At 59.7% G+C, this 13,859-nt stretch overlaps 1 protein-coding gene across 1 annotated transcript; it reads left to right on the forward strand.

Annotated features, from left to right (window-relative positions):
• The first annotated feature begins 201 nt into the window (after positions 1-201).
• Positions 202-12,249, forward strand: FEV (FEV transcription factor, ETS family member). Its single transcript, XM_074966754.1, has 3 exons — positions 202-256; positions 686-760; positions 11,738-12,249. Exons 1-3 carry the CDS (start codon positions 205-207, stop codon positions 12,247-12,249), a joined length of 639 nt encoding a protein of 212 aa, XP_074822855.1. The 5' UTR covers positions 202-204.
• The last annotated feature ends 1,610 nt before the right edge of the window (positions 12,250-13,859 follow it).

A 13,859-nucleotide genomic window follows, 5' to 3' on the forward strand; every position in this document is an offset into this window, starting at 1 on the left:
GCGCGCTCTGCAGCGGAAATTGCTGCGGCCGGGCCCCGCGCCCCTCGCAAGTTGCCTGGAAACTGCCCCCCCTCCCCCCCGCGCCCCGGGTCCCGCTGCCAGCTTCCCCCCGTCGGCGGCGCCCGGAGCGAGCGCGACAATCGCGGCAATCAGCGGGGCCGGAATAATAAACCATGCAGCCCGCGGGCCGCCCCCAGAGCTGCCATGAGCCGCGGCGCCGCAGCTCCGCCGCTGCTGCTCAACATGTACCTGCCAGGTACCGGCCCGCCCCGCCCCTGCGGGGAGCCGGCCCGAGGGCACGGCGAGGGGCTCCCAGGGCTCCCCGCCCGCTCCTCGCCAAGCCCCTGGCTCCCCGCGCCGGCAGCCCGGCTCCTTGGCACTCCATCGTCTGCCGCCCCCTGCTTTCTCCCTTCCTCTCCCCGTCCCCGCCGCTCCGGCCCGGGCGGCGGGCTTTTTGTCCCTATTTAAAGCGCCCCGGGCTAGCTCGGAAATCGGATTTCCTTTTTCCTGGACGCGTTTCCTGGCTTCATAGCCCCGGCGGGGGGGAAGCGGCCAGCGGCGCGCAGGGGGCTGGGGACCGGGCAGCGCTTTAAAAGCCGCCCAGCGGGCGCTGGGGAGAGGCAAAGAGACTCCGGAGCGGGTTGGGACTTGGCCCCGTGCTAACGCGTCTCTGTCTCCGCTCCAGATCCAGTCGGGGAGACTCTGTTCAAGGAGGGGAAGAGCCCGGCGTGGGGCTCGCTCAGCCCCGGCGTGCAGAAAGGTAAGGGCGGCGTCTGTCCTTCCCGCCGGGCCCCTCCGCGCGCACCTCTCCGGGAGTCAACCCCGAGCTTTCACACGGCGCTTCGCAGCGCAGCCTCCGCCTGCCGGGCCGCCGGGACGCGCCGCGTGGTTCGACTCCGGCGGAGGCTTAGGAACCTTGCCGGGGCCGGGACAGGGGTATTCGCCCCCCGCCCCAGCACTGAGGCCAGGCTGGAAATACGAGGGAGACACAAGAGCGACCCAGCCCTTCGGGGGAAGAGGGGCAGCAGGCAGGGGGATCCCCTCTCCCGCGCACGGTGAAATTCCCCGGGTGGGATGGACGCTTTTCAACCCCCGGAATTTAGCTCCGCGGCATCGGAGCGCCGCGTTCGGGGACGGGACCCAGCGATTCGGGCTCCCCATCAGCTGGGAGACCCGGCTTTGTTTTCGGGGGCGCGGGGCGGTGGTAATTCGTCTTTCCCCCCGAAACCAACGTTTTCCTTCCGACCCAGCGCCCAGCTTCTGCCAAACCCCGACGGATTATTGGAAACAACGAAGGGAAACTTCCCCCCCACCCTGCACCCCCAAATCCCACCGCCTCAGCTGTGGGGAGGGTAGCCCAAGGGGCTGGCCCCACTGGAATCCGAATTGGCCGCGAACTCTCGTGCGCTTAACGCGGAGTCTGACCCTGGCGCGGAAACCTGCCCTCGGGCTTTCCAGAGGAGAATTTCGATTTGATCATTTGCAAATTCGATGCGGGATAAACTTTCGATGGGGGGATTTGGGGAGAGGCTGGAGGCCACATGCGCAGCAGCTTGTGCCAGGCGGGCCCGATTGACCCGTTAGCTCGAGTCCCAGTGATCGCCGCGCTGCGGTTTGTTAATAAACACAATCGCAGGAATCCGGCAGAACGAGCGGCCCAATGTAACAAACACCGCGAAATGTTCGGGTCAAGAGGTAGATTTAAAACAAAACCGAGCCCTAAGAAAACCCCCCAAACCCGCCCACCTATAAATCTGCCCCTCGGACAGACTCTCGTCTGTCTCGCTCCCTTTAAAACACTGTCCCTTGTAAACGGGAGCCCTGGCCATCCATCTGCTCCGGATCCGGCCATTCACACCCAGCTCTCGACTATTTCCAGCCTGTGCATTCACCGGGGATTAAATTCTGGTTTGTGGGTCCTTGGATCCGAACGTCAAGCGGAACTCGAGGGGAAACGAGGGTATCAAATACAAAGACGCAAAGTTCAAGAAACGAAATGATCAAATAGCAAACCTGTCCCGGTCTCTATCCCCGACACCGCGTTACCCGGCACGGATCCATTCCTGTGTGCGGGGGACGGGACAGTCTCTGCGCCCCTGAAATGGTCTCATAACGGTTTAACCTCGTTTCCTTGGACCTATTGGCTATTTTTAATACACCGCCGCCAGCAAGGATCAATGTAAACGGGGTGTGGACAGAACAACCGAAACCCGACAACCCCGGAGTAACAACCCCCCGGATGAGCCCGGCTATTCTGTCCCGATTAATACCCGGTTGTCTGGGTTTGTTCCCTTTAGCCCCAGTGTCCGAACAGCGATTCGTGGCACGCGATGAAATCGGGCGCTATTGAAGCGTAGGGACCGATCAGGGTGTGGCAGTGCGGGGTTTGAGAACAGAGGCCGTAGCGCCCGGAGAGACCGTGCTGGGGGGGGGGAGGGCAGCAGGCTGGATGCCAGGGGCAGCCGGCTCTCGAGTTGGGTGGGGGATTTGCCCAAGACTCTGGGGGCCGGTCAAGCAAAGACGCAGCTGGCACCTAACCTGGGTGTGTCGGGCACAGAGGAGACACTCTCCGCTACTGTGCCCAGCAAACGCCCCATGAAAACACCGGCCTGACCCGCACCAGCGCTTTCTGCCGGCCAGGTTCCCTGTTACCCGCGTTCCCTGCCCCCGTCTACGGGCCCAGCCAGGCACCCGCCGAGAATTATGAACCCAGCGGTTCCTGTGAGGAACCCACTGGCCAGGCAGCTCCCAGCCGCCAGCCCCCGGGGCAGGTTTGAAAGATCTCCCGGCCCCCGCACAATGATCTGGGGGAAGAGCTCAGGGACGCCCTTTCGAGGGAGCTGCAGTGGCCAGGGTGGGGCTGTCTGCATCTCCCACACCCCCCGTGCCTCGCTTTCCCCGTGGCTGAGCGGGGCTGGTGTGAACGGGAGCTGCCTTGGGCGAGCGCCTTCCAGGAGGAGCGCTCGTCTGACTGTGCACAGCGGGGGCTGCCGCGCCCGTCTGAACGCAGCCCGGAGCCGCAGCCTCCCCCGCCCGCGGCTTTGGGGTGCGGTTCCCCGAGAACCCAGGACCCCTGCCCCCTGCATTCCCTCGGCCCGGATCTGCAGCACCAGGCGGGCAGAGCCAGAGCCTCGTTCATGCAAACCGAGCTCCGGGGAGAGCGGGAGAGGACCGAGGGCAAGCGGCGGAAGAGCCGGGTTATGGAAGGGGTGGGGGGGCCGGCGGCTGCTGGCAGGAGCTGCAGGCGGGGAGGCGACGTGCCAGGAGCGCAGGGGCTGGAGGCGGAGGGGACCTTTCAGCCTGGCCGGCTCTGTGGGGCGGCTCAGCCCCTCATACCCGGGAGGAAGGGGTGCTCCCAGGGGTGCGCGGGCAGCCGGATTGAACCGATCTGCTAGGGAGCGAGAGGGGACGCACCGGGACTGGCTTCCGTGAGGACAGGACCAGGGGGACGTGACAGATACATACAGACTCAGGATCCGGCTAGACCAGGAAGTTCTTTTCACCCCGTCTTGTGACACCAGGACAACGGGCCATTCACTGAAAGGGGGCAAATTCAAAGCAGAGCCCAGGAAAGCTGTTCACACAACGCGCACTTAGCCCGTGGAACTCCCTGCCACAGGATATCCGTGCAGCGGAAGGCTTAGCAGGATTGTTTGTAAGGGTGATTCATAGGAGAGCAGGACTCTCCAGAGCGGTTACAGTAAATATTACAAAAAATAACCAGGGTATCCTGTGGGTGACAGGACACTGGGCTGGTGGACCCCGGGTCTGATCCACTCTGGCCATGCCTGTGCCATGTCACCCCCTCTTCCCAATGTTAGGGTTTAAGAGGAGCCAGCCCTCCAGCTGACCCTGTCATTCTAGTATCAGGTATGCCATTCCCAGCAGAGTGCGTGACTGCAAGCCCAGAACCATCGCACCCGGGAGCCGCCTCTCTCCAGACCTGGGGCACAGCAGGGGTTACATTCCCAGGCAGCGCCCCCAGTGCTAACCCCAGACAGGCAGACACCAGGGAGCACGGACGAGGCTCCTGGGCCTTCCGACATTCTGAACGCTCAGAGCAAGCCCCCCCCCCCCCCCCCCATGCTCTGAAAACACGGGCTGGCATGGTTTGCTCTGCCCCAGGCCCCAAGTGCTGCTGACACGGCTGGGCAGGTCGCACCACATCCTGCTCTGGGCAGCGCCTTACCAGGGAGCTATTGACAAACTCAGAGCAGCATCACAGGACCTGGCTTGGGCTTGACTAAGGGGTCGCTGTCTGCAAGTAGTTGGGGGGTGTGAACCCTGAGGATGGGGGGGGCGTTATTTAGGACATTGGGGGTTGAACTGGGAGTTATGGGATGAAATTGAGAAAGGGAAAACATCATCCGCACTCTTATTAGTGGTACCCTGACTCTTAGGAAACCAGTGGGGGAAAGCAGAGGACAATCCCAACCAGTCACAGAAATTCCTGCTGCTTCAAAAGGGCTGATTCTCAAAGCTGAGGAAAAAATTAGTGAAATTGACCAGTAGGAAAATTTTAGAGAGAAGAACATCTGTGAAAATTGGTAGCTCTTTAAGAAGAGTTTACTTGGTGGCCAAAAAGCCATGGTTCCACAATTGCGAAAGGACAACTTTGACTTAAAGCCCATCCTGGTTCAGTAGTGAGGTGAAGGTAGCAGCTGGAAATAAAAAAAAGCCATACCTAGCAAATGGGGAAAAGAGGAAATAGGTTGCAATCGATATAAATTAGAAGTAGTGAAGTGTAGAAAATTGATAAAGGAAGCCGAAGATATCAGGGAAAAAATCCATGGCTGGCAGGAAATTAAGAAGGAGTTTTTAAAGTATATTATGAACAAAAGAAATACTAGTAATGGCACAGGCTCGTTGCTAGATAGAGATGGTGAAATTGTTAATGATGCAGAAAAGGTAGAAGTGTTCAATAAATATTTATGTTCTATATTTGGAAAGAAGCAGGCTGATGTACTTGTATCACATGAGGAAGATTAAGTACTTTCCAGTCCATTAGTAACTCAGGAGGATGTTAAACAACATCTACTAGGGCTAAATAGTTTTAAATCAGCAGGACCAGATAACTTGCAGGTAGCAAGAGTCTTAAAAGAATTGGCTAAGGAGATTTATGGCCCGCTCATCTTAATTTTTAATAAATTTTGGAATATAAGGGAAATACCAGAAGACAGGAAGTTGTGCCAATATTTGAAAAGGGCAAGTGGGATGATCCAGGTAACCATAGGTTAGTTAGTCTGACATCAGTACCGGGCAGAATAATGGAAAAACTCCCACAGGGTTCAGCTGATAAAGGAATAAAGGACAGGAATATAATGAATGAGGCCAACATAGGTCTTGTCAAACAAACCTGATTTCAGACTTTGCTGAGATAGCAAGTTTGGCTCACAGAGGTAACTGCATACCTGGACCACACACGGACTTTGGTAAGGCGCTTGCCCTATGTGATATCGCGGGAACACATGTTACATGCACCAGGAACTGGCTGATGTCCATGGGGAACCACCACGGGATGTGGGGTCTCTAGCGAGATCAGCACCAGGCCTGACGCTGTTCAGCGTCTGCTTTGGCACACGCACTACGGAGGTACCGAGGTGAAATTCACTGGCCTGTGCCACACAGGTGGTCAGACGAGAAGATCTAATAGCGGGTCCCTTCTGGCCTTAAACGCAGTCAGAGATCAGGGGCTCATGTGCTAGGCGCTGCATGGACAAGGAAGAGAGAGGGCAGGCAGCTCACAATCTGGCCAATTTTTGCCTCTCCAGACACCTGAGCTTCCCTTAACAGGATTTAAATTCACACCACAAATAACCCTTGCGCACAGCTGTAGCACTGAGCATAACCCACAGCAGGTGAACCCGGCGTATTTAACCCTGCTGCCTTTTATTGTCCCTGGTGGGTACTCCACCCTCGCTCTGCCCTGAGGCCCCGGTCCCACTCTGCCCCTTCTCCCAAGGCCCCACCTTCGTTCTGCCTCCACTCTGCCCCCTCCCCGAGGCCCCTCGCTGCTCTCTGCCCTCCCCCAAGCGCCTCCTGCCAGCCACCAAACAGCTGATTGGCACCCCCACCAAACAGCTGTGGTTGGTGGGTTCTGAGGACCCCCTGTTTTGATCTGCGGGTGCTTGAGCCCGGAGCACCCACAGAGTCGGCGCCTCTGCCCTCAACCCCCCCACCCCCTCCAACAATGCCACCCCTATTCCAATGCTTGTGAACGAGACAGGCCAGCAGGACGGGGTAGCATTACGATGCTTGGAGTTTGGCACCTAAGCAATCTCCGCTCACCACGCCCAGCTCTGGACAAGCCCCCTGGCAAGCAGAGGGAGCTGGCTGGGAGCCGGGCCCCGGGAAGGTGTGAGGGCTCCCTCGCTTGGGATTGTTTCACGTGGGCCTGGGCAAAGCTGTACAGTGCATCCCTCCCGCCCTGGCCCCAGGAGCTGGCCTGGAGGGTCTGATAGGATGTTTTCCATCCCTAACACCCATGTGCTCCAGCGCATCCCCTCCCCCCTGCTGCAGCTGGTCCTTGGGTGTTGCTGGAGTGCCATCAGGCCGCATGCCCCCGCAGGGTGGGAGTCAGGCCCCGTGGGATCGTATTGCCCAGGGAGGTGCATTTTGGGGGGGTTGGGAGAGGGTTACCACTTCCTCTGACTGTGTCCCATGTTAGCCACCGAATGGGATGGGAGGCCGGGCCGGCCGTCTGCTCCAGCCTCGTGCCAACACCTGATCCAGCAAGAACTCAGAGACCAAGTTCCTCCCTGGTGTAATAGCCTTGGCTTCAGTGCAGATGTCCCCAGGGGTCAATATGGCCCCATGAGTCCATGCAGCGTGGCCTGGGGGTCGCTGGTCTGGCTGAGCTCTGTGCCCTGGAGGGGCCCTCTGCATGGAGGCCGCGCCTTTCCTGTGAGGAGGGGGATGGGGACCAGTGACACAGAATGCAGTGGTCAGAAGGCGTCCGGAGAGGTCATCTAGTCCAGCCCCCTGCGCTGGGCAGGACCAAGTAAACCTAGACCAGCCCTGACAGGTGGCACCTTCTCTGCACCCCAAATCCCACGGAGCCCCCTCTGCAGGGCCCAGGGATCTCTGCTGGTGGGATGGCTGCGTATTGTCCCACCAACTTCAGTAAACTGGGGGGGACCCTCCAAGCTGGGGTGTGCAGGGGTTCTGGGTGCAGCGGTGAGCAGGCTCCAATGAGGGGTCAGTGTGTGGGACTGGGGGGGATCCCTGGGGCTGGGAGGCTGAACTGCACTGGCCTTTCTGCACCCCACTCCCACTCCCACTCCGGCTCCTGGCTCCTGCCCGCCACGAGAAGGGGATTCCTCCCTCACCAATTGCCTTGGCTCATGGCTGCTGAAGGCAGGTGCCTATGCCCAGCTGTCTGCTTTGGGTCTGCGTGAGCCAGTGCTCCGCCGTGGGGCTGAAGCATGGTGGCTAGCGGGCTGGCAGCCTGGTGGCAGGATAGGGGACAGGGACCTGTCTCAGGGGGCTGGCGGGTTCTTTTCGGAGCTGGGTCACTCGCTCCTCAGCTGGCTCTGCTTGCTAGCCATGGAGGGTTGACTATCGGGGTGCCTGCCCAAGGAGCTGAGTGCAAAGCTCTCCAGGCAGCCGGGGGCCTCTCCAGTCGAACCCAGGCTCCCGGCCTGCAGGTGTTGCCAGTAACGGGAGACTGACACGCGGAGCCATTGGCAGTTCCCTGAGGAGACGCTTTCAAACCCAGCTCCCACAGCGAGACACGCGTATGCACTGGGCGGCCACCCAGCTGGGTGCCCTAGACATCACATGCACCCCCCCACACACGCACAAACCCCTCGCACACATCCATCACACACACACAACTCATGCATGCAGACACACACACCCCTTGCACACATCCATCTTGCACACATCCATCACACACATCACATGCACACACACACACCCCTTGCACACATCCATCACACACACACACAACTCCTGCATGCAGACACACACACACATCCATCACACACACACGTCACATGCACACACCCCTCACACACATCCATCACACACACACACATCTCACACACACACATCCATCACACACATCACATGCACACACATCTCTCTCTCTCTCTCACACACACACGTCCATCACACGCACACATCACATGCACACAACCATCACACACCAACACAAGTCACATGCACACATACACATCCATCACACACACAGACACATTCATCTTTCACACACACGCAGATCGTCTCACACACACATCCATAACATACACACACACACACATCACAGGCACACATACATACCATCACACACTACAGTCACTCACATCCATCTCTCTCATAAAACATCACGTGCATATGAACACATCCATCACACAGACCCACACACACACACACACACGTCCATCACGCGCATGCACACACACCCATCACATGCACACAGACACACACATCCATCTCTCTGTCTCTCTCTGTCTCTCTCTCACACACACTCGCACACACACACACACAGACACACACAAACACACATGCCCAGTCCTCAGACCCTTTATCACTTTTGCTCAGTCCCAACTCAGAGAAGATCCCCATTGAATTCCACTGGAGTTTAGCTTCTGTCTGTCTGTTGCCGCCTGGCAGTGCCTGACCCCTCCCGAGTGTTTCGGGTAGAAATAACAATCACCGTCTCTCTCTCTCTCGTCCTTCCCTGCCTGCAGGAGGAAAGATGTGATTAGCTTACAGGTAGTTCGGTTTCTGGGGACATCGGGGGTGGCTGTGTGGCGGGGGGTATGCTAGTTGTCTCTGTGTGAAGAGCTGACTGAGGGGAAGCTAAGTCACAGAGAGGAGATAGGTATTCACTTTGAAGCCTGGGGTCTCTTCTGTCTTGTGGCAGGGAGTTCCACCGTCTAGGCCAGAGTTTCCCAAGCGGTGGCTCGCTGAAGGCTCCAGATGGGTCGCAGGCCCAGTGCAGAGGGGAAGCCCTGGGGGGAGGGGGGATGTCGGAGAGTGAACCCCCCTGCACTCACCCCAAAGTGGCAGCTGCTGTCGTGCAGGGCTGGGCCCGGCTCCTCTCAGGTTTACACCAGGACGCAAGGCCTGGAGCGGGGAGCTGGGCCTAGCCCCGGGATAGAGCCACCGCTGCGGGGTGAGTGAGGGGCACACTCGCTCTCCAGGCCCCCAGTGCCTGCCCTTGGCGCTGGGCCAGCATTCGGGGGGTGGTGCTGGGGCAGAGGGCGTTGCCTTGGCACGGCGAGGAGGAGGATGCTGGCCTCCCCCCAGCTAGAACCCTGAGTGGGGGCCACAAAAAGGCGAAATGTGGTTGGAGGGTCTCCCAAGTAAAATGTGTGGGAGCCCCCGGGTGAGGCCCCGCTCCCGGGAGGCTCTGTCTCCTGCGATCTCCAGCATCCCGGGTCATTGGCCTGGTGGGGACTTGCTGTGGTAGGAGCCGCAGTCTCCGAGGGAGAGGCGCACACAGAAACAGGGACACCCGGGTGCCCAGTGCTCGCACACAGCACCACGTGGGTATGTTACACGCACACGGGCACACACGGGCATGTTACATGCACACGCATGGGCACACGTGGGTATGTTACACACACACAGAGCACCACATGGGTATGTTAAACTCACATGGGCATGTTACACACACAGCACCACACGGGCAGGTTACACACACACATAGGCACACACAGTTATGTTACACTCACGCACACACACGCAGAGGGATGTTACAGGGGCCGTTTTGTTGATGTACGTGGCTCTGTTTCTCCTGCGGTGTTTGACCTCCTGCCCCCCCCCGCCCCCCAGCACCTCTTGTTGCTGAGTTATTTGCAGGCGCTGGGGGCAGGGACTGTCTTGCACTACGTGTTCGTCCAGCACTGACCGGGGGCCGGGCGTGCGGCTGGGGCCACCATAGAAATGTTAATAATATTTGTTGTCTGCAGCATTGTTGCAGCCCCGTCGGCCCCAGGGTGTCGGAGAGACACAGCCGGGGAGGTGAGGTCTGCCATTGGACCCACTCCTGGTGGGGACAGAGACGAGCTTTCCGGCCGCACGCACAGGGCCCTCTCAGGGCTGGGAAAGGCTCTCCCAGCGTCCCAGCTAGACACAAAGGAAGAGAGTGTTTCGTGCCCATGTCGTAAGGGCCCATTCAAGGCGGAGGGGCTGGTTAACACCTCTGCAGTCACAGGACAAGCAGAGGGGGCTACGGGCTGTTGTAATAAGCCATAAATCCAGAGTCTCTGTCCAGACACGGGGTGATCGCACTGTGAAAAGTGTTCACCTGCGAGTGACAGAGTGTTTCAGTCTTTTTCGTCTCTCCGCTGCCACAATGATCAGCACCCGGCATAACACACCTTTCAAGATCCATGGGTCCCGCACACGCCCCTCACAGCACGTGGTGTGTCTCAGCCAGAGCCCCCCGAACTGTGACGTGGGTGAAACCAGACAGTCCCTGCGCTCTGGAATGAACTCACACAGGAAAATGATCAAAGACAAAACCGCTCTGTCACCCGCGGGTGAACACGACCGTGATCACTCCATGTCGGAGCCCCGGTCTGTCCTGGTCCTCAAAGGGAACCTGTACAACACTTTGAAAAGACAGAGCGGGGGAGCTTCAGTTCGTAACTCTGCTCGGCCTGCTAGAGACCCTGGGTTTATGGCTCATTACAACATCTGTCACCCAGTAGCCCCCCCCCGCCTTTTTGACTGCACAGATCTTAACCAGCCCCTGCCCCTTGAATGGTTTCTGGGGGGGGCAGCTCTGTTAGTCTGTATCAGCAAAAACAACAGGGAGTCCTTGTGGCACCTTAGAGACTAACAAATTGTTTGGGCATAAGCTTTCGTGGGCTAAAACCCACTTCCTCAGATGCATGGAGTGGAAAATACAGTAGGAAGATCTATATACATAGTACATGAAAAGATGGGGGTTGCCTTACCAAGTCTAATGAGACAATTCAATGGGCCCTTACACCATGTGCTAACTACATGCACTGAGCACTCTGTTCCACCTGCATTAAGGGCTCCCTGGGGCTCGACCACATCACATCCCCATCACAAGCTGGTCCAACAAAAGAGATCACCTCCCCTGCCGTGTCTCTCAATAATAATATTGCTGGTTTCGCTCCACTTGGGGGCAGCCCACTGCTGGGGATGGGCTGGACGTGTTTCTCTGGGACCTGTCCACGCAGGGCTGGCTGCTCCCCAGCCCAGGGCACTGGCCCCGCTGCCAGTTACGGGGTGCAGTGACTTGGGGCAGGCAAGGCGGGTCACCTCCCTCCCCAGGACTCCCCAGAGGGCAGCACCAGGGAGCAGTGGCTCTGGGGCTTTTCGGGCACATGGGCGATCACTGTCGAAGCCCGTGCCCGTAACTCCTGGGCTGGGCACGGCCGGGGCGTCCCCACCAACGCGCTGCTCTCGGGGCAGCTCTCCGGACGTTCGGGGGGGGGCGGGGGGAGACTTGTCCAGTGCCAGCCCCTGCCCCCAGCTGCGCTGTGGAAATGGGTGATCAGTGTGGTGCCGGGGGGCTCCCGCTCAGGGCCCCATGTGTCCATAGCGCATCTACAGCTCCTGACCTAGGGGCCCGACCCTGAGAGCCTGGCTCAGGGCAATCGCCAGGGAGGGACGCGAGCCCCGGGGGCTGTGGAGGGGCAGGGTGAAGAGCCAGGGCTGGGCAGAGCCCCGCGGTGACCCATGTCCGTCTGCCCCGGCCCCCCCCACGCCGGGGGCAGTCACGCTAACCGCCTGCCGCTTGGCCCTGCAGGCAGCGGGCAGATCCAGCTGTGGCAGTTCCTCCTGGAGCTCCTGTCGGACCGCGCCAACCTGAGCTGCATCGCCTGGGAGGGCGCCAACGGGGAGTTCAAGCTGGTCGACCCGGACGAGGTGGCCCGGCGCTGGGGCGAGCGCAAGAGCAAGCCCAACATGAACTACGACAAGCTGAGCCGGGCCCTGCGCTATTACTACGACAAGAGCATCATGAGCAAGGTGCACGGCAAGCGCTACGCCTACAAGTTCGACTTCCAGGGCCTGGCCCAGGTCTGCCAGCCCGCCGCCCCCGACCACGCCCTCTACAAGCTCCAGGGCAACCTGGCGCCCCTGCCCTTCTCGGGCATCTCCAAACTCAACCTCATGGCCTCGGGGGTGACGCCCACCAGCTTCTCCTACTGGCCGGGGTCCGCCCCCACCCTCTACCCCGGCCCCGGCCTGCAGCCCTCCGCCCCCTTCAGCGCCATGGCTGCCTCCCACCTCAACACCATGAATAACCACTACCATTAGAGCCCGCCGGGGCGTGCCAGGTGGGGGGCGGGGGGCGGTGTGCACGAGGGGGGTGGGTTTGCCTTTGGGTTCCACTCCGAGGGACCCCCTCTTTGCTCCGTGGCCCTTTCGGGGGAGAGGGGGGTTTCTGAGTAGGTGGCTGGAGCCCGTAAGGGATGGGCCCTCCTGACCTCACCCTCATGCCCTCTGAGTCAGGAAAGCAATTAGGCCGAGCCAGGGCCCCACTGGCAATGCCAGCCATGCCCGGAGGGTGAGGTTCTCACCGGGCAGCATCTGGAGGGGGGGTGGGGAAGGGGCAGCTTGCCGACGGGGTCATTGGGCTGCGGGTCACCGGAGGCCCCAGGCCCAGCATCTCTCTAGCCCAGCCCCTCTGTCTGCTGTGGGCTGCCGGGAGAGTCTGGCTCAAACGCCAACCCTCACCCCTCAGCGCATGAGCCAGGCCCTGGGCTCAGGAGGAAATCCCCCCTCTTGCCCCTGGGGGAAGATTAGTGCCTGTCAGAGGAGTCTTGCCTGCCTCTGAAGCAGCTGGTTCGGGGCACCGTCAGAGGCGGGAGACCAGGCTAGATGGGCCCCTGGTCTCATTTAGGGCAGTGTGAAAATAGGGAGGAAGATACTGAGGTAGATGGGCCCATTATTCTGACCCAGGGCAGTGGGGGAGGGGAGAGGGAGGGATACCAGGCTAGATGGGCCTAGGGTGACCAGACAGCAAATGTGAAAAATCGGGACGGGGGTGGGGGGTAATAGGAGCCTATATAAGAAAAAGACCCCAAAATTGGGACTGTCTCAATAAAATCGGGACGTCTGGTCACTCTAGATGGGTCCATTGCTCTGATCCAGGGCAGCAGGGCTGAGGTGGGGGGGCAGGATACCAGGCTAGGTGGGTCTGTTTGTCTGAAAGTCCTTGGGTCGGGTCCAGTCCCTGGTTTTGCTGCAGCAGACTGGCAGCAGTTGAGCCCCCAGCGGGTGGGGTGGAAGCGAGGGGCTCACACAGCGGCTGCTCGGGGCAGACAGGCGTGGCGGGGTTGGAAGGGACCGGGAGGACGTGGGGAGTTGGGCCCGTCAGTCGCATAATGAGACGAGAGCATCTGGAATGACCTGGGCTGTGCTGGAGGCTGGTGGTTTGGTTCTAGGGCTCAGTGGGCCCTGCTGGGATTTCAGTAGCCCCCTTGTCTCTGGCACTTGGCTGCATGTGGCATGGCTTCACTGCTCTCCCCCAGACACAGTCGCATCTAGTAAACGCTGACCCCTCCTGCGGCTTTGGCTGGTGGTATGAATGGCTCGCTCTGAGCCCTGCTGGGCTGGGGGGCTCCCTGCTGCATGATCAGTAGCAGGGTTGGGAAGCCCTGGGATTCAGGGTGGCAGCTCGGGCTTCCTCCCTGCAGTTATAAGAGCACTGGCCACGTGGCAGGATGCTAGCGCAGCAAGGAGGATGATGAAACAGCCGAAGGGCAGACCGGCCCCTCCACTGAATTGCACGGGGCTCAGTAAACATGTGTGGGGGCAGGATGTGGGGTGCATGAGTGGTGCTGGCACGTTCAATAAACTGGAGAGTTACTTTAACGCCGAGGCTCAGTCTGTGAATGCATCAGTGCAGTGGCTGGAGTGACTCC

This window comes from Natator depressus, chromosome 11 (assembly GCF_965152275.1).
Source record: "Natator depressus isolate rNatDep1 chromosome 11, rNatDep2.hap1, whole genome shotgun sequence".
Classification (NCBI taxonomy): Eukaryota; Metazoa; Chordata; order Testudines; family Cheloniidae; genus Natator; species Natator depressus.

Excerpts from the sequence above, each read along its gene's own strand:
- FEV (XM_074966754.1), top strand. The coding sequence starts at position 205 with ATGAGCCGCGGCGCCGCAGCTCCGCCGCTGCTGCTCAACATGTACCTG. Across the intron at positions 257-685 it reads GCTCAACATGTACCTGCCAG|ATCCAGTCGGGGAGACTCTG; the intron begins GTACCGGCCCGC and ends TCTCCGCTCCAG. Across the intron at positions 761-11,737 it reads CAGCCCCGGCGTGCAGAAAG|GCAGCGGGCAGATCCAGCTG; the intron begins GTAAGGGCGGCG and ends TTGGCCCTGCAG.